General features: G+C 49.5%; 1 protein-coding gene across 1 annotated transcript in view; it reads left to right on the forward strand.

Annotated features, from left to right (window-relative positions):
• BCAS3 (BCAS3 microtubule associated cell migration factor) overlaps window positions 1-21,006 on the forward strand; it is a 655,707-nt gene that overhangs the window by 605,041 nt on the left and 29,660 nt on the right. The window contains exon 24 of the mRNA XM_048519361.1: window positions 12,138-12,305. Within this exon, the coding sequence (XP_048375318.1) occupies window positions 12,138-12,305 (168 nt within the window). The remainder of the gene's footprint in view (window positions 1-12,137; window positions 12,306-21,006) is intronic.

Genomic DNA, 21,006 nt, shown 5'->3' on the forward strand with positions numbered 1-21,006 from the left:
GAGAGAGCTCCGAAAAGCTGTGACTAGCCCAAGGTCACCCAGCTGGCGTGTGTGGGAGTGCCCAGGCTGATCTGAATTCCCCAGAGAAGCCTCCACAGCTCAGGCGGCAGAGCTGGGAATCAAACCCGGTTCCTCCAGATTAGATATATGAGCTCTTAACCTCCTACGCCACTGCTGGAGGCAGAAGATTGAGGCCGGGGCATGGGGGTTGGGGAAGAAAGGATATTAAATCTTCCAAATCAGAGCCCCTGCCAAAATCTGGGATCCTGTTTCTGCAGTTGCCATTTAAAAACGCTAGAGTGATCTATTTCAGGGAGCTTTCCGTGTCTCCTCTGGTTGGTTCTTCCATGCAAGACCTCCCCCCCGCCACTATGATGCTCACCCATCATAGAGCCCTCTGCCAGTTGCAGTGGCAATTTCAGAGCCTGCCCGCGGGCATTCACCTTGGACTTTTGTCTGTGCGCCAGCAGGCAATTAATGTCCTGCTAGCCGGCAGTATTTTTAGCACGGCTACAAACAATTCCGGAATACGAAACTGGTGGGACGAAGTGACAGTTCTGCGGCCTCACCTTTGACGGGGGATGCGCCTGCAGCCGCTGCCAAAGCTCGTCTTCCCCGCTTAAGCCTCGCTTTATTAAAAACACGCAAAAGGGCGAATTGTTCTTGAGAGTCAACTGCAGATCGTCCAATAGGGAGAGCGGAACTTCACGAGAGAGAGAGAGCGTTTGGGCCGGCCACGGTGCAGGGGGGCTGATCCGTTTGTCCCGGAGCCTGGCGCTAAATCAGACACCCGTCCCAGTCATCTGAGGAAGCATGCGCATTAAAAACGCCACAATCGATAGGCCTCACCCCAACATAATTCCTGCTACAATTGTTTGTGGGTGGGGAGAGGGGGGATACTGTAAGACAGTGATGGCGAACCTTTTCGAGACCGAGTGCCCAAATTGCAACCCAAAACCCACTTATTTATCGCTAAGTGCCAACACGGCAATTTAACCTGAATACTGAGGTTTTAGTTTAGAAAAAAACAGTTGGCTCCAAGGCGTGCGTTACTCGGGAGTAAGCTTGATGGTAGTTGGTGGCTTTGCTTTGAAGCAACTGTGCAACTCTTCCAACGGGGGAATCACGACCCTAGGAGGGTTTACTCAGAAGCAAGCCCCATTGCCAGCAACCGAGCTTGCTCCCAGGTAAAGAATCGCGCTTTAGTTCTTCACATGGAAATCAGTGAGGTTTAACAGCGCTTAACAGGGTTACCTACACTGCTTTCCCAAAACTAGGTCTTAGGTTTAATGCTAATAATTGACTCCAGTGGCCCAGGCCAGCCTAGATGTGTGTAGGGGGGGGGGGCTTTGTTTGTGTGTGCCCACAGAGAGGGCTCTGAGTGCCACCTCTGGCACCTGTGCCATAGGTTCGCCACCACTGCTATAAGAGCAGCGATTCCCAACCAGGGTTCCATGTCTCAGGGGTGCCATGGCAACGCTACCGGCCCCCGTCACTTTTGCAGTGTCTTCTGCCAGCGCCAGCAAGGACATGGAGCTGACCCAGGGGGCAGGACCTGCCGCAAGGTCAGCAGCCACTTCCTACCCTGTGCTTCCCTTCACCCTGGGAGGGGAAGGTGGGGGGTGGCAAGCAGGGGCACTGGGAGGGGAAGGTGGGGGAGGATGGCAGGGGTACTGTGAGATATGAAGAGTGAGGTCAAGGGTACCGTGATGTCGAAAAGGTTAAGAAACACTGTATAAGACAGTGGTGGCGAACCTATGGCACGGGTGCCAGAGGTGGCACTCAGAGCCCTTTCTGTGGGCACGCGCAAACAGAGCTCGTCACACATGCATCTAGGCTGGCCTGGGCCACTGGGCTTGATTATTAGCATTAAACCTAAGACCTAGTTTTGGGGAAGCAGTGTAGGTAACCCTGTTAAGCGCTGCTAACCCCCACTGATTTTCATGCGAAGAACTAAAGCACGATCCTTTACCTGGGAGTAAGCTCAGTTGCTGGCAATGGGGTTTGGCACAAGGTAACCCTCCTAGGGTCGTGATTCACCCATTCCGAGTTGCACGGTTGCTTCAAAGCAAAGCCACCGACTACCACCAAGCTTACTCCCGAGTAACGCAGGTTAAATTGCCGTGTTGGCACTTAGCGATAAATAAGTGGGTTTTGGGTTGCAATTTGGGCACTCAGTCTCAAAAAGGTTTGCCATCACTGGTATAAGAGAAATGAGAATATAATGGCTAAGAATCAGTGTGTGCTTCATCTGTCCTCATCCCGTTTCCTTCAAATGGCTTAAAACCTGAGGATCTATTTCCAATATTTTTTTAAAAAAAAATCCTACATTTCTGGTCCTCAAGGCTTTTTAGTCCTCAGGCCAATACTTGAGGAGGCCCAGAAGGATTTCCAGCAGACCAGGGGACAGACTTCAATGTCCTGTATAGTCCCTTGTCCCAACCCACGAGGATTGAAACCACACTAAAGGGCGCAAAGCAGCAAAAAAAAAAAAAAAAAACCAGAGGGGAGAATAAACTGTGCAAAATCAGATTAATGGTGCAACCGTGCTCGATTTGTGCACTGAGCGGAATTCAGGGTGATACAGACGGCAGGAATCCTGCACGGCTCTCTGACCATTTGTCGCTCTTCAACAATTCAGCGGGACAAATAATGGGAGACTAAAGCAGGTGAGGATTAACTCCCAGCCGGGGACTGAGTGAAGCTGATAACCTTAATCCCAAATGCAATTCCAAGAGCCAGGTGCCAAATCAAGGCCGATGTGATTAAACGCCTGCCAGATCTATGTTGGCCAGGGAGGGCCTGCATCAACGAGGACTGCCCAGAGGCGTAGCTGGGCCAAACTGCGCCCGGTGCGCATTCTATGCTTTCTGCCCCCCCCCCATGGCACCCCCCCACCCGCGGCACCCCCCCTTCCCACACTTACCTTAGTTGCTTTCCTTTTTCTAGAACTTTTTCAGGCTGCAAAAAGGCCTGTTCACAGTAAAAACGGCCTGATGGGAACTATACTTCCCAGGAGACCTTGTGAGCCCCAAGGTCTCCTGGGAACTGTAGTTCCTCAGGCCGTTTTTACTGCCAATAGGCTTTTGCAGCCTGAAAAAGTTCTAGAAAAAGGAAAGGAACTAAGGTAAGTGTGGGAAGGCGGGGGGGTGCCACGGGGGAGGGCGGGGGAAAGAGGAAGGGGCCTGGGGGCAATTTTCGGGCATGCACCCGGTGCACGGTGCACACACCCTTCTCCCTTGTAGCTCCGCCACTGGGACTGCCAGCTCCGGGTTGGGAAATACCTGGAAAGTTTGTGAGTGAGGCCTGAAGATGGAGGGATTCAGGAAGAAGAAGGACTTTGATAAGGTGTCATGCCATCCAGCCCACCATCCCAAGTGGCTGATTTCTCCAGGTGAACTGATCTCTGTTGCATGGAGACCATCTGTTGTAGTTCTCCAGCCACCACGTGGAGACTGGCAACCCTATGCGTAAGCCCATATGAAGAGAACAGTTTGTTTGGTTGTTGTGGGTTTCCCGGGCTGTGTGGTCGTGGTCTGGTGGTGGTGGTGGTAGTAGTAGTAGTAGTAGTAGTAGTAGTAGTAGTAGTAGTAGTAGTAGTAGTAGTAGTAGTAGAAGAGGAGGAGGAGGAGTTTGGATTTATATCCCCTCTTTCTCTCCTGTAGGAGACTCAAAGGGGCTTACAATCTCCTTGCCCTTCCCCCCTCACAACAAACACCCTGTGAAGTGGGTGGGGCTGAGAGAGCTCCGAAAAGTTGTGACTAGCCCAAGGTCACCCAGCTGGCGTGTGTGGGAGTGAACAGGCTAATCTGAATTCCCCAGATAAGCCTCCACAACTCAAGCGGCAGAGCTGGGAATCAAACCTGGTTCCTCCAGATCAGAATGCACCTGCTCTTAGCCACTGCTCTTAGCCACTACACCACTGCTGGTGTCCCAAACCAAAGTTTTAAGGACTCCTTCTAAGAAACAAAATTGGGACAGTCCTTGATTTGGGACACATTATCAGAAAATCAGGGCAGCTGCTGGCAAACGGTCATTGGCGTAGGCAGGATCTTGGTTTTACGGCTTGGTGTGCGATTTACTACCAGGCAGGTATGTGGAATGCCTTCGTGGGTGCAGAAAGGGAGGGAAGAATGATCAAACAGAGTTTCCCAAGGTCTCATTTCTTGAGGAACTTTTGTGGCCTTCTAATCCTTGGTATTTGCACATTAATGCTCGCACTTCACCCGGGGTTGCTTTAAGAGCTTCTGGCAGGTCTCGGGCCTTGATTGGGGAGGTACAACCACCCTCCTCTCTTCGGCGCTCACTCAAGCTATCTCTGGCACGAGAGTCCGTCTGTCTCTCTGAAGTTTTTGATTTGGGTGTCTCTGCAGCCGCCTTGGCAGAGCATCAAAAGCTATTTGTGTGTTCGTATTCGGAGGCCCGCTTGAAAGGAGGGCAAAGGGGTTCGGCTTTCCCACTTTCAAAACGTGATAACGACTTGATCTCCCATCATCACGGTCCAACCAGGAGGGCGGGGAGCCCTCTAAGACCCTCTGAAAAAGATCCCCCCCATCCTTATTTAACATTAAAAGGGTCCCAAGAACTCAACAGCTGTAAGCACCAAGAAAGCACTAGGCGGGGCCGGAGCGAGGGTGTACTGCACCCGGGGCTTACGTGTGCCCTTGCCAGGACCCCGCTAACCCCAGAACACCCCCAAAATGCCCCTGCACCAGTGCGTACCCAGTGCATCGGGCACCCCCCTCGTCCCCTTGGCGCTACGCCACTGGCACTAGGTGCTGTGCTCAAGATTTTAGCCCAAACTGGGTAAAAACACGTAGAACTGTCTGCTGAAAGGGTTGATTGTCTTATTATCACTCTTTTGGCTCATCTCTAAATTTCTCAGGAATTTTACCCAAGCGGCACCCAGCTATGAGTTACACTTGCGGGGTAGATGGGCTTGGTTCCGCTTCTGTCTCTGTCATGAGTTTCTATTAGTGAAAGTCCAAAACACTGGGAACGTTGCTACTTCTGTGTGAACATTGGCAAACTCAGAGACTGCAAAGATTCACTGCAGGGTGGCATTCAACATTCAGTATCGTAGGTCCAGAATATGAATGCTGATTGACTTGGGATGTGTTCGGGTTTGTCAACATTTATCAGAAGTAGGACATACATTCTAACAGATGCACTGTCAGCCCAATCCTAAAACAGTCAAATGTTTTCATGGCTGGAATTAACTGGCTATTGTGGGTTTTCCGGGCTGGGTGGCCGTGGTCTGGTAGTTTGTGTGCCTAATGTTTCGCCCACATCTATGGCCGGCTTCTTCAGAGGCATGTCATGGTACGATGTGGGTGAAACTTTAGGAGCTAAAACAACCAGACCATGGCCCCACAGGCTGGATAACCCACAATACCTGGTCTTCGCTAAGTTTGGTAGCTCGCCTTTCAGTCCTTAACATGACAAAGTCTTGGTTGTGGTGGGTTTTCCGGGCTGTGTGGCCGTGGACTAGTGGATCTTGTTCCTAAAGTTTCGCCTGCATCTGTGGCTGGCATCTTCAGAGGTGTATCACAGAGGGAAATCTGTTACACACTGCATCCAGGGAGAAGGGAATGTTTAGTGGGGAATATATTGTCCATGTTCCAGGGTGGGGAACCAATCTGTAAGTGGTTCTGGTGGGTTTTCCGGGCTGTGTGGCCGTGGTTAGCCCACCAGAACCAGTTGAATCCGGCCGTGAAAGCCTTCAACAATACATCAATCAGTAAGTGTTTGGGTGGAACTTGTTATGCAAAGATGTGGTTGATAGTATTGATTGGTCCCCCACCTGGGACATGGACAATACATACCCCACTAAACATTCCCTTCTCCCTGGATACAGTGTGTAACAGACTTCCCTCACTGATACACCTCTGAAGATGCCAGCCACGATCCACCAGACCATGGCCACACAGCCCAGAAAACCCACCACAACCAGTTGAATCTGGCTGTGAAAGCCTTTGACAATGACAAAGGTCGATTCCGCACTTGGGTTATTGACCTAAGTTCGAGCTGCGTTTGACCTAAGTGCTCCGCACAACCACTGGGATCGACGTGGTTTGTACCAGCTTCGCCTCGTGTAACGGTCAAATTTCCGACTCCAGTTGGGAACGACTGCTTTTTCAGGGAACCACGCTCGAACTCAGCTCGATTCCAGTAAAGTGTGGAATCTCTGGTGCCAGGAGTCTGCCATTCAGCCAATCACAGCTGAGTGTTTCGGGCATGCGTACAGCTGGCCAATCAAAAAACGCCACCTTCAACCCTCCATTCCTGTGGCAGTTTTTTAAATAACTTGTGTGGGGATAGACGGAACTTGGCTGTAGAACAGCAGCCAATCGGAACGGAGCGGCGAAGAGGCACAGGATGATCCCGCCCTCCGAGCTGGGATCAAGCTGGCTGCAGTGGGGAACAACAATGGCTTCGACCTAGGTCAGTACCCTTCTCAGGGAACTGGGTCGAACCTATTTTACTCATGTGCGGAATCGCCCCAAGTCTTGTTTTCTCATTTACAGATGTGCAGACGACACCATTCTTTTTAACACGCCGTTCGAGTTTCAGATAATCTCTGTTCTCTGCCGATGCCAGGCTTAACCATCTGGCCCAAGTGTTTACCACTGATTATCGGCCCCATGCTTCGGACTGTATCGGAGGAAGGGATTCCTGCCACGGGGCCTGCTCCTCTCACCCTTCCTACAACCACCTGTCAGAAGCCCGGAGTGATCTCTGAAATTGTGCAGTCGTCGGAGAAGTGCAGATAGTTTCTGACAGCTGATCAAAGGAAAGCTCCGGAGGCTTGATAACCGGGGATACATTTTGGGCACTTTTAACTTTGGAGAAAACACCGATATTTACATTCCCCTCCACTCCCCCGCCCCCGTCGCCGACCCACCCCAGCAGACTGGCGAAAACCAGGCCCTCTAAGCGCCGCATATTCAGTTACCTAATTGTCGAACGAATTGCATGCCGTGCCCGCGCCAAAACTGGAACTGTAATCTCATTCCGAGCAGGAATGATTTAAAGTAAGCCTTCGCAGGAGACTCGCTACATAATAGCCTTGGATAATTTTAATTTGTACTTTGAAGTGAGTTGGGCTCCGCAATCTAATCTTTGCACTTAGGCGAACGCCGCGTCCTATTTTTGAATTAGGAAACAACTGTGAATTCACGGAATGATATAGATTTTTTTCCCAAATAGCGTTTCTGGAAAACGGAGAGGTTTTCACTCGCTCGCACCGGTCGGGTTCTTTCTGGAGTTTCCCAAGCAGGCCGTCGCTACAATTGTCCCAATTTATCAGGAATGATCCTCATTGGGGTGTTGTGGGGTTTCCGGGCTGCACTACCGTGTTCTAGTAGCATTTTCTCCTGACGTTTTGCCTGCATCTGTGGCTGGCATCTTCAGAGGATCCTCTGAAGATGCAGGCGAAACGTCAGGAGAAAATGCTACTAGAACACGGCCGTACAGCCCGGAAACCCCACAACGCCCCAGTGATTCCGGCCATGAAAGCCTTCGACAATACAGTGATCCTTATTTTCTGGTCCTTCATGAATTACTGTCCCAATTTCAGTCGATGTCTTGTTAAAACTGTGATCATGCGGCTTGTTGCTAGAGTCGGCATTCTTCAGGGGCCGCTGCCTTCCTTCTGCCTCTGTGGAGGTTTGTGCATGCTGTTCCTTTAGAAGAAGAAGAAGAAGAAGAAGAGTTTGGATTTACATCCCCCCTTTCTCTCCTGCAGGAGACTCAAATGGGCTGACAATCTCCTTGCCCTTCCCCCCTCACAACAAACACCCTGTGAGGTGGGTGGGGTTGAGAGAGTCTGGTGAAGCTGTGATCTAGCCCTATATCACCTAGGCTACAGGCAGGGAAGTGCACAGGCTAACTTGAATTTTAGATGTTTCTGCACAGCCTAGGTGGCAGAGCGGGGAATCAAACCCCGTTCCTCCAGATTAGATACACGAGCTCTTAACCTCCTACGCCACTGCTGCTCCTTTAGTGCGTATGTGAAAGAAAGCATGCACATGGACAGTGAAATCCTGTGCTCAGATCCTGCAGCTGCTTTCTAACTGCGAGACTGGAGAGAACAAAGGTCCTTTTGGCTTTTGAATCGCTGCAGCAGAGGCGACCGTAGAGTACAGTAAATGAATCTGGTACACAGCAGAAAGAGCGAAGCTGTCAGAAGGGTGTATTGATGGGGTGGGATGGGGGGAAGTCCCGGCGTGACAATTGGTGCATTACAAGGAAGTCCGTATCCTGCTGGTGACATTTGTTGGAAGGCGTGTGTGTGCTAGCCTGACCAGGATGGACCAAGCTGGCTTGTTCCACTCAGATCTTGGAAGCTAAGCAGGGTCACTCCTGGTTAGTATTTGGATGTGAGACTACTAAATAACTTGAAGAAGAAGAGGAAGAAGAGTTGGATTTATATCCCCCCTTTCTCTCCTGCAGGAGACTCAAAGGGGCTGACAATCTCCTTTCCCTCCCTCCCCCACAACAAACACCCTGTGAGGTAGGTGGGGCTGGGAGATCGCAGAAGAACTGTGACTAGCCCAAGGTCGCCCAGCTGCCGTGTGCTGGAGTGCCCAGGCTAAACTGAATTCCCCAGATGAGCCTCCGCAGCTCAAGCGGCAGAGCGGAGAATCGAACCCGGTTCCTCCAGATTAGAGTACACCTGCCCTTAACCAGTATGCCACTGCTCCTATATTAGGGCAGGCAAATGTCAAACCATCTCTGCCCATCTCTTGCCTTGGAAACCCTATGCCCGTGGTGGCGAACCTTTGGCACTCCAGATGTTATAGACTACAATTCCCATCCCAATTGGCCATGCTGGCAGGGGCAGATGGGAATTGTAGTCCATAACATCTGGAGTGCCAAAGGTTTGCCACCACTGCCCTGTGCTGTGGGGTCCCCAACTTAATCAACTTGAGGGCACTTCACACTTGTGATTTTTCTTTCCTTCTCTTGGCCTCTCGTCCTTTCTCCATCATCTCTTTCTGATGCTCTGAGGGACTCGTTTGATCCCAACCATCCGTTTACTGCCTCTGAGCCCCGTGCTGGGCAAATCGTTTGATACAATCCCCACACAGGGGATGTGCACGTCAGCACAACAGATTGCTGCATCGAACAGGTTCCATTCCCCATGTTTTAAAATATCACACCACTGTACAGATCCTTTTAGTGCCGGGGGAGCACCAGGCTCCGTAGGGAAGAGGACACATCCCAAGGGGAAGAGGACACATCCTGAGCCTTTGGGGGAGGGTGGTATATAAATATAATAAATAAATAAAAATAAAATAAATAAGGGGCATTTGCGGTAAGAACAAAACTGGGTGGAGTGATATGGCTTCCCTTTGCCTCCAACCGTCAACATCATTGGCTGCAACCCGCTTTGAGCGCGTTACTAATGCTTTCGCTGGGCCGAGCTTGAACAGAAGCCTGTTGTCGTTTTGCCTTGCCCGCCCCAAAAACAGAGAGAGAGAAACGGAGAGATACAATCTCTGCCATGGCTCTTTGTGGCTGAGATTCTCTAGGCTGAATGTTGGAGAACTGGAAATTCCACGAATAATAGGCATAGGACATAAATCATATGACCGAATGATCTGTTTACAGGAGAATGAAAGAGAGGAGATGGGAAAGACATTTTTTTTCTGCGTGCTATGAAATGGGTTAATTTCTGGAATGATCTTCTTGATGTGATGGAGACATCCCATTATCAGCTTGTGTGGGTTCCACCCCTCACACAGCATTCTTGCTTAGGATTGCCTTCCTTGACTGCCTTTTTCCTTCTGTTTTGTGGTGGGGGGTTTACTGGATTTCGGAAAGTGAAAGTTTTACTTCCCTCTCCCCCCGCACCCCTCCCCCTTCCCCTGCCAGGCCCCCAATGTGATAATAGTGTAGTTATTTCAGGGAGATTATTAGCATTAAACCTAAGACCTAGGCCCTTTCCGCACAGGCCTTTTACAGCGCCCTGGTGCCGGCAAAAACGCCGTCCCAAGGGAGCTTTTCGCATGGGGGGTGCAGCTGCTTTGCAGCCGTGCCGCCCTCGCTCCTCCCCAGCGGCAGGAAGCCGCCATTTTCCCACCTCGCTCCCTGAGCAAGGTTTTTGGAAAACGGCGGCTTCCAGCCGCTGCTGTGCGAACAGCAGCGGCTGGAAGGCACCATCCCTCCCCCTTGCCCGATCAACTTACCATCCCTGCAGCCATCCGGCACCGCCGAGGCCTGGGGACATTCCCCCCCTGCCCTGCAACTCCGGAGCGGTCGCGCAGGGCAGGGGGCATGTCCCCTGGCCTCGGTGACGTGCCGGACAGTTGCAGGGACAGTAAGTCAATCGGGTGAGGGCACAGTGCAGCACCGTCTTCCCGGTCGTTACCGGGACCATTTGTGCGAACGGTCCCGGGGGGGTTGGCCGTCCAGCGTGGCCGTGCAGAAGCAGCCCTAGTTTGGGGGAAGCAGTGTAGGTAACCCTGATAAGTGCTGTTAGAAGCCGTACTGCACCCAGGACTATATATAAAAGACCTTCTGCACACACAAAATAACGCGTTTTCAAACCACTTTCACAACTGTTTGCAAGTGGATTTTGCTATTCCGCGCAGCTTCAAAGAGCACTGAGAGCAGTTTGAAAGTGCATCATTCTGCATGTGCAGAATGAGCCTAAGATTCTGAGCAAACCCTCCTAGGGTCGTGATTCACCCATTCGAAGCGTTGCACAGTTGCTTCAAAGGAAAGCCACCAACTACCACCCAGCTTACTCCCGAGTAACGCGCACCTCGGAGCCAACCGTTTTTTCTAAACTAAAACCTCAACATTGAAAAAACCCATAAAAACGACAATTAACAATGCAGATGGCAAATAATTTCTATTAAAAGAACCCTGCCCACATCAACAATCAAGGGGAGGAGTAGTGAGAGGCCATTCAGATGATACAACTGTGAGCCTGGTGGAACAGACCTGTCTTACAGGCCCTGAGGAACTTCTGCAGGGCCCAGTTCTTGCTAGAGAGAGTGTTCCACCAAGTCGGGTCAAGGGCCAAAAATGGTCCTGGTCAAAGCCAGCCAGACATCTTTTGGGCCTGGAACCAGTAGATTATAATTTGCTGATCACAGAATACATTGGGGGAGGACATACTCAGAGAGGTGGTCCAACAGACAGTTTAGGGCAGTGGTCTGCCACCTGCGGCTCTCCAGATGTTCCTGGACTACAATTCCCACCAGCCCCTGCCACCATGGCCAATTGGCTGATGGGAATTGTAGTCCATGAACATCTGGAGAGCCGCAGGTTGCAGACCCCTGGCCAAGGGGATTCATCTGAACCTCCCACCAGGCCCCCCAAATAACGCCAGAGACCAAGGAACCTCCCTCTCACAAGGTGCCTCCTAAGCTGCCATTCACGGCAACTGATGTCAGGCAACAGACTCCCCCATCGCCTTTGCTTAGCAGGAAGGGCAATGGAAACTCTGGTAGGGTGCCCCCACTGTGCAAGTCGAGGGATGTCCAGCGCACAGGGTGAAATTAGGTCAGGGGTGGCCAACCTATGGCACTCCAGACGTTCATGGACAACAATTCCCATCAGCCCCTGCCAGAACATCCATGAACATCTGGCCATGCTGGCAGGGGCTGATGGGAATTGTAGTCCATGAACATCTGGAGTGCCATAGATTGGCCACTCCTGACCTAGGGGATCCTCCAGTGTGCCACAGGGCGTGAGGGCAGGGGCTGATGGGAATTGTAGTCCATGAACATCTGGAGAGCCACAGGTTGCAGACCCCTGGCTCAGGGCTTTTGAAGGTCAGCACCAAAACCTGGAACTTGATTCAGTTCTACCCGGAGCCCAGGCAGCTGGCGGAGCACAGGTTGAATATGTGCCTGCCACGGGGTCCTGGTCAGGACACATCCTGCCGCATTCTTCACCAGTTGGAGCGTCTGAAGCAAGCGCGAGACCAACCCCGCGTCCGTGTTTTTGCGAGATTCGCATGGAGGAGGGGAGACTCGTGTCATAGGGAGAAAAGAAGGACATGCAGCTAAATGAAATAGCCCATCTCCCAGGAATGTTTTTTGACCGTGTCAGCCAAGTCGATGCCTGCCTCCCTCTTGGGCGCCATGACCAATGCCCGGTTTCTTGTTTGTTTCTCTTAGGTGCCTTCGATCGAAGCATGACCCTGCTGGAAGTCTGCGGGAGCTGGCCCGAGAGCTTCGGTCTCCGCCACATGTCTTCCATCGAACACACAGACGAGGGCCTCCGGGAACGACTGGCCGACGCCATGTCTGAATCTCCCAGTAGGGACATAGTGGGATCTGGAACAGGTACACAGAAGAGGTGTGGTCAGAGATCACATACGTCTCTCACCCAATGGTGATTTCCTTTCACTAACTTATAACCTTGACTTCCCCTTGCCCTTTTCTCCTGTGATCAGTGCCCAGAAGTCCCATTCTCCAAGGATCTGAAGGTTTTGGGGTGGGGGTGGGGGTGGGATTGGATTATCCAATGCATTTCTGTCAGTGGCAGTTAGGGAGAGGGAACTGACACTTGAAAGCTCCCCATAGCACAGGGATCTGCAACCTGTGGCTCTCCAGATGTCCATGGACTACAATTCCCATCAGCTCATGCCACTGGCTCCCAGTTGAGTTCCGAATCATCTTCAAGGTGTGGGTATTGACCTTTAAGGCCTTACGCTGCCTGGGACCCTCGTATCTTCGGGACCGCATTACCCCATATGTCCCCACTCGGCCTCTATGTTCAGCAGAGGCCAATTTGCTGGTGGTTCCTGGCCCCTCAATGATGCGGCTGGCCTCCACTCAGGCCAGGGCCTTTTCAGCCTTGGCCCCTGCCTGGTGGAACACTCTCCCTCCAGCTGTCCGGGCCCTGCGGGATCTTGGTGAATTCCGCAGGGCCTGTAAGACTGAGTTGTTCCACCGGGCTTTTGGAGTGCCCAGCCGCTGATCGAGGCGCCCCTTCTATTCTATTCCTTTGGTTTCGGAGTCCCCCTGTCATCTAGGGGACCCACTTTTTGTTCTGTTTCCCCCTCCTTGGGAGGGTTTAATTGGGGTTATTGCTGACACCATTTTTACTGAATTTACCGCTGTGTTTTAAATTCTTAAATTTAAATCTAAATTATTTTAATTTAATGGGGTTTTTGTTTGTATATATTGTATGTAGAATCTGTGTTGTGCACCGCCCAGAGCCCTTCGGGGGTTGGGCGGTATAAAAATCCCATAAATAAGTAAAATAAAATAAATTGGCCATGCTGGCAGGGGCTGATGGGAATTGTAGTCCATGAACATCTGGAGAGCCGCAGGTTGCAGTCCGCTGCCATAGCACAGCTTGCTGCCGAAAGTTGTAACTAGGCAGGATGCAATGGAGCTATGATGAGCTCTTGGAAGATGGGGGAACGGTTTCTGGCCAGGGGTTTGTGTGTGTGTGTGTGTGTGTGTGTGTGTGTGTGTGTGTGTGTGTGTGTGTGTGTGTGTTCGTTCGTTCGTTCATCTCCTACCTCTTCACCCATCGATTCCTAACAGAGTGCTGATTTCATCGGGAGTGGTGGAGCAGTTTTAAAGTTGTGGAAGGAAGAAAAAGATTGAACGCTCCTTCCCAAAGCAACTGTTCCGTAACCTCCAAAGTAGCTGCTAATTACCTCTTTTGTTCCCATTAAAAATGAAACATTCTAATCACAACTGGAATCTCTGGTTTGACACTCAAGGAGGTCTTGAAGCAGGCAGTGAGTGTCTTGAGAAGAAGAAGAAGAAGAAGAAGAAGAAGAAGAAGAAGAAGAAGAAGAAGAAGAAGAAGAAGAAGAAGAAGAAGAAGAAGAAGAAGAAGAAGAAGAAGAAGAAGAAGAAGAGGAGGAGGAGGAGGAGTTTGGATTTATATCCCCCCTTTCTCTCCTGCAGGAGACTCAAAGGGGCTGACAATCTCCTTGCCCTTCCCCCCTCACGACAAACACCCTGTGAGGTGGGTGGGGCTGAGAGAGCTCCGAGAAGCTGTGACTAGCCCAAGGTCACCCAGCTGGCGTGTGTGGGAGTGCACAGGCTAATCTGAGTTCCCCAGATAAGCCTCCACAGCTCAGGCGGCAGAGCTGGGAATCAAACCCGGTTCCTCCAGATTAGACACACGAGCTCTTAACCGCCTATGCCACTGCTGCTCCTCTTGGAACTGGGTCTTGGGATTGCCTGCTTCTCAAGGCTGGGAGGGTTCCGGTCTCTTTGCTAGGGACTCATCTTGAGTAATTTCTGGTTCCCTCCTCTGACCAGTGGCCCCGGTGGCACAAGGGATCAAGCCCTGATCAAGGGGCTCAGTCCTGCCCCACAGCCTGATGCTCCGGGAGCAACCACTGAGTGCTAATGGACGCAGAGCAAATGGGGCTGGCTTGGGTAGCAGTTCCCCAGATAAGCCTCCACAACTCAAGCGGCAGAGCTGGGAATCAAACCCAGTTCCTCCCGATCAGAGTGCACCTGCTCTTAGCCACTGCTCTTAGCCACTGCTCTTAACCACTACGCCACTGCTGCTCCTGTGGCTGAGCCGCAGGTATTTGGGGTGGTTTTTTCTGCAACCCAGCCAATGGAATGAGGATTTAATTTTGCAGCTTCCAAACCGACCTGCCCTTGTTTGTTGCTCCCTCGTCTGCGACATCTCTGCGACATCTCTGCTTGCTGATTGTCTGCCCGTAACACACACACGACGGGTCCCCTTCTCCCCATTTCTCCCTGTGTGGTTCTCCTTTGGTTCTCTCCAAGTTCATGGGAATGTGAAAATAAATAAGAACATAAGAACATAAGAACTAGATCAGACCAGAGTCCATCTAGTCCAGCTCTCTGCTACTCACAGTGGCCCACCAGGTGCCTTTGGGAGCTCACATGCAGGAGGTGAAAGCAATGGCCTTAAGAACATAAGAAAGAGCCTGCTGGATCAGACCAGAGTCCATCTAGTCCAGCACTCTGCTACTCGCAGTGGCCCACCAGGTGCCTTTGGGAGCTCACATGCAGGAGGTGAAAGCAATGGCCTTCTGCTGCTGCTGCTTCTGAGCACCTGGTCTGCTAAGGCCTTTGCAATCTGAGATAGCATTTTTAACTCCAGCAAAGTTAAAAGCGCCCTCGAAAGAGCCACGTCCCTCCCTTCATGCATGCAACACGAATGTCACATGCCTCTCACATGTGGCAGGCACAGATCGCTCCTGATGCGCAGCCGAAGGCCGCCCCGTGTAATTATCTGCCTTTGACAAAGTGCTGGCTCCCATAATCCAAATTAATCCATCTTCATCAGTGTCCATTATTGTGATAAATTAAAGGGCCCATTAACATAAATGGAATGGCACTCCAGAGACCACGCTGGGCTCAAGCGGCCTTGGGGACCAGGAAGTGCTCGCGCTTGTTACAGCGCCTACCGTCGGGGTTTGTGTTAACCGTGCACTCTTCCCACCAATCAGAAAACTCGGTGTTGCGATTGACAGCTGAGATCAAGGCCAGGGTCAAAGCAAGCTTTTGGGTGTGGTCTTGGTAGCAGAGGTTCCTCATTCTGGTGCACTGGGTGAGAGGGAAAGGGCGGAGGAAATCCTCTCGGGTGTGTGCAGATTCCAGGCATATTTCTGTGTCGCGTGAAGTCAGAGGCGTAGCGGCGATGGGGACATCTGAGGCAGCTTGTTCCGGGCACTGCCATTGCCATCACCTGTTGGGGGCGGGAGGGGGGCGCATGGGCAGTTTCCCTTCCCTTCATCACTGCATGAAGTATATTGCTTGCTATAGAAAATGGGGGCTTTGGAATGTCATTGTTCCAAAAGTCAGCAGTGGCGTAGGAGGTTAAGAGCTCGTGTATCTAATCTGGAGGAATCGGGTTTGATTCCCAGCTCGGCCGCCTGAGCTGTGGAGGCTTATCTGGGGAATTCAGATTAGCCTGTGCACTCCCACACACGCCAGCTGGGTGACCTTGGGCTAGTCACAGCTTCTCGGAGCTCTCTCAGCCCCACTCACCTCACAGGGTGTTTGTTGTGAGGGGGGAAGGGCAAGGAGATTATAAGCCCCTTTGAGTCTCCTGCAGGAGAGAAAGGGGGGATATAAATCCAAACTCCTCCTCCTCCTCTTCTTCTTCTTCTTCTTCTTCTAAAGAAAAAGAATTGGGTTTCTAGTCTCACGGAGCAACCATATTAGATTCAAGTCCAGTTCACAAGATGAACTTGGAAGATACCATAAGTGGGTCAGATGCAATAACCGGGGATTGGGACTGTTGTGTTCCTCAAGAGCAAACTGGATGTGCTTTGGGAGTTCTGGGTTTGGAGCTTCAGCGATGTTTAAATCTTAAATTTGAGGAATTGAAGGGGGGTGTGATTCAGATCAAGTCTGTAATGTGGAAGAAGAGAGGGTTTAAACCAGGGGTCTGAAAGCTGTGGCTCTCCAGATGTTGATGGGATTTGTAGTCCATGAACATCTGGAGAGCCACAGGTTGCAGACCCCTGGTTGAAACCTTCCACCTCCTGGTATTTTCCTAACCTGACACAACCTCCAGGAGCTCTTGAAAGTTTGCTATTGCCTGAATGATGGGATAGGGCAAAAGAGGTATGAAAATGTGATGATGATGATGATGATGATGATGATGATGATGATGATGATGATGATGATGATGATGATGATGATGATGATGATGATGATGATGATGATGATGATGATGATAAGGCAGCACTTAAAACATCTTCGAATTGACAAAATTAACATCTGTCAAATTCAGAAGGCAGCCCTGCTGGGATCCGCACAAATACTACGCCGATACATTACAACTTCCTAGGCCTCTGGGTGAGGCTCGAATTGTAATGAAGGCCAACAACCAGCTAGAGATCTGGCAGCTGTGAAATCTACAACAACAACAACAATAATAATAATAATAATAATAATAATAATAATAATAATAATAATAATAATAATAATAATAATAATAATAATAATCCAAATTGAAGAATGGATGACAACAGGGAAAACGTTTCTGATAATGAAAGACCAAGAAAAGGGAGCAATCCCTAGCAATTACAGGCCAATCACTTGCCTACCAACAACCTTTAAGCTTTTTACTGGCATATTAGCTGATGCAATACAAGACCACCTGGAAGGAAAGAACTTGCTGCCCCCAGAACAAAAAGGAAACAAACGAAACAGTAGAGGAACAAAAGATCAACTGCTCATAGATAAAATGATCCTTGAGAATTGCAAAAGAAGGAAAACCAACTTGCATGTAGCTTGGATTGATTACAGGAAAGCATTCGATTCACTGCCACACAGTTGGATACTTCATTGCCTGGAGATAATTGGAGTCAGTGAAAACATCAAGAAATTGGTCAAGAATGCAATGCACACTTGGAAAACAGAATTAATAGTCAATGGAGCAGGAATAGGGGAAATCAACATCCGAAGGGGAATATTCCAAGGAGACTCCCTGTCCCCACTACTCTTCATCATTGCTATGATTCCGCTCTCTATAATTCTGAAGAAAACAGGTCAAGGATATCAGACAGCAAGAAACTCACCAAAAATTTCACACCTTCTATACATGGATGACCTAAAGCTCTATGGAAAATCAAAAGCAGAGATTGAGTCACTACTGAACACAGTGAGAGTCTTTAGCACTGACATTTCAATGGATTTTGGACTTGACAAGTGTGCAGCTTTGGAACTCAGTAAAGGTAAACTTGCAACATGCGAAGGTGTGAATATGCCAAATGACATAGAAATAAAGAGCTTACCAGTGAATGAAAGCTACAAATACTTGGGGATACTGCAAGCAGAGAACATCAAGCATGCAGAAGTCAAAGGCGCAATTAGGAAGGAATATCTTAGAAGGGTAAGAAAAATTTTGAAATCAAAGTTAAATGGAGGAAATACAATAAAGGCAATTAATACTTGGCTGTGCCTGTAGTACATTACACTGCTGGCATAATTAACTGGACACAAGCCGAATTGGACATCCTGGACAGAAAAACAAGGAAAATTATGACCATCAATGGAAAGCACTGCATCCAAGAAGTGATGTAGACAGACTCTACCTAGCAAGGTCAGAAGGAGGAAGAGGACTGCTCCACATCAAGCAAGCGGTAGAGGAAGGGAAAGAGAGGCCTGAAAAAATACATCCAAGAAAGTCAAGAGCCAGCATTGAAAGAAGTCCACAAGGCTGAGATGCTGAAAGCCAAAGAATCAAAAGAGTATAGAGTCCAACAGTTTAAAACACGAAAAGAGCAGTGGCTAAACAAGCCACTCCATGGGCAGTACTTTAAGAACATTGAAGGGAAGGTTGACAGCAAGCAAAAATGGGAGTGGCTCAGAAGTGGAACTCTAAAGAAGGAAACTGAAGGCCTGATTTTTGCTGCCCAGGAGCAAGCATTACGGACAAATGCAATAAAGACACGAATCGAAAGTCCTACAATGACCCAAAGTGCCGTCTCTGCAAAGAGGGTGATGAAACCGTGGAGCACATCATCTGCTGTTGTAAGAAAATAGCCCAAACTGACTATCTTGAACGTCACAATAGGCTAGCAGCAATGGTGCACTGGAACCTTTGCAAAAAGTACGGCCTGCCCTGTAGCAAGACCTGGTACGAGCACAAGCCAGAGAAGACCACAGAAAATGAAGAAGCAAAAATACTCTGGGACTTTAGAATACAGACAGACAGACACCTGGCACACAACACCCCAGACATAACAGTGATAGAGAAAAAACATGTTTGGATCATAGATGTTGCTGTGCCAGTTGACAGCAGGGTAGAGGACAAAGAGCTGGAAAAGATCACAAAATACAAGGACCTACAAATTGAAGTTGAACGATTGTGGCAGAAAAGAACAACAGTAATCCCACTAGTAGTCGGTGCTCTAGGAGGAATCCCAAGAAATCTTGAAAACATCTGGAAAGCCTAAACTTGGACAGAACATCAGTCCACATGCTGCAGAAAGCAGCACTTCTAGGAACTGCACACATTCTACGCAAATACCTCTAATATCCTAGGTCCTTGGGAAGGACTCGATATTCAGAGATGAATTCCAGACACTTGTGCTGTGTTGTTATGTGTATAATAATAATAATAATAATAATAATAATAATAATAATAATAATAATAATAATAATAATAATAATAATAATAATAATAATAATAATAATAATAATAATAATAATAATAATAATAATAATAAACATTACTGTTAACACACATCCTAGGGCCGGCTATCCAAAACCAGCCCATAATTTCATAGTTACATTAAAACATTAAATATATAACTCCCCCACCTTAAAATAATCCTGTGCAGTGATTTTAAAATGTAATTGCGATAATAACTTATTACAACTAAAACACCTCCTAGCGCTGGCTGTCCCAAGATTGCCTTGCCTTGAAGGCAAGCCGGCCATATTTTGCCACCTTAAAAGTTACCGCCTGAGTTTTGTCCGTTAACATAAAAGAAAGATAAAAGAAAGATAACATAAGAGAAAGATAAAACCTTCCATTCCCCCCCGGGGTGCCTTCAATTATGGGAGCAACGAAGACGTCCCTAATATGTTTATACACATTTCACAGTCGAAATCAACATGTCCCAGAGATTCCACATGCCCATCTGGGGGAGCCATTCAAAAGACCAGGTAGCCCAAAGGGGTGGTCTTGAAGAGGGAGCCGGAGGAGGCAAAGTCCCTCCTCAGCTAGGAAGGCAGCCAATCATTAGCCAGCTGTATATCTCATTAAAGCTTTTGCAGCGCTCAAAACCGATTAGCAAGCAGAAGTTAAGATAAATGGACTTTCTCTTGCGTTACATCAAAAGGGAACCAGACTTGCTGTAACCCCACTAATATTTGCTCTGTTGTTGAAAGCATCCATCTTGCTTTTATTTCAAAACATATTTTTTGCTTAGTCTTCACTTTCTCTAATGCTTTTCCACCCAGTCAGCCGGACTAAATGATTGCAGCGAAGACTTTGTCGAGGAACGCCATAAATTTCTCCCCGCAACTGGTTTTCGTATTTTACTATGTCTGGAATAAATCTTTTAACTCCTAGGATGGGCGCCTTTTAACTCCCAACAGCCGGTTGTGTATGCAAGATGGAGAACGGATTCTCACATTAGGTTCGGTGGGGCTTGGTCATTGATAGGGGACGGCGATAGGGGACATTTTTTCATCTCATGGTGGCTTGGTATGTACCTTGACCCACAACTTTGCGCTTTGACCCTCGTCAACCTGTCTCCACCAGATTGGAAACATCCCATAATTCATCTCTAGACCCTTACAAGCAAGCAAGCTCACCCTAAACCCTAAGCCACGTCTATCTACCCAAGGGGGGAATAGAACAGATATTCTCTGTTCTCAGAAGTCAAGGGTCTAACTACATGTCACCCCTTTCCCTAGGACTAGGTCCTCTACAGTGACGTGCAACCAAACATGTATTGTTTTCTCTGTGCTGGGAACTTAATCCGAAGCATGCAAGTGTCCAATTCCAATTGGATTCCGCACCCTCATTTCCCTTCACTGCAGAATCTTCCTGACCTGAAAGAGCTGCAGAAGGGCATTATTTACCCCACGTGTACTGATAAGGGACACTAGTTTTCCCCAGATAACACATATCTCCAGGTAATGGGGCGAGGGGAGCTTTAATTCTGATGTCCTTGTGAACTGTGGTCCCGATACAGGTCAGACCTGCACCAAAGGCATAGCAGGGGAAAATGGCACCCCTCCCACACACACCACTTGCCCCATGGTAGCTACACCCCTCCCCACTTACCTGAGCCAATGGCGGTCCCGGGCAGCCTGGCGGGGTGAGGCTGAGGGGTGCTTGGCTGCAGCCTCCGCCGGGTCAGGCAAGGCAGGGCAGGGCCGAGGGGTGAAGGGGGAGGGGTGTGGGGGCGATTTTCCACACCCCCACATGACCAAACAGGGGCCTACCTGGGGCGTTTGTCCTCATCCTGTCCCATGGTAGCTACGCCACTGCACATCCCCGAGATACAGTTCTCAACAGTGAGCTCTCCATAGCATGTACCCAGAATGGGACCAGGGAAAATGT

Source organism: Sphaerodactylus townsendi, linkage group LG16, assembly GCF_021028975.2.
Source record: "Sphaerodactylus townsendi isolate TG3544 linkage group LG16, MPM_Stown_v2.3, whole genome shotgun sequence".
NCBI lineage: Eukaryota > Metazoa > Chordata > Lepidosauria > Squamata > Sphaerodactylidae > Sphaerodactylus > Sphaerodactylus townsendi.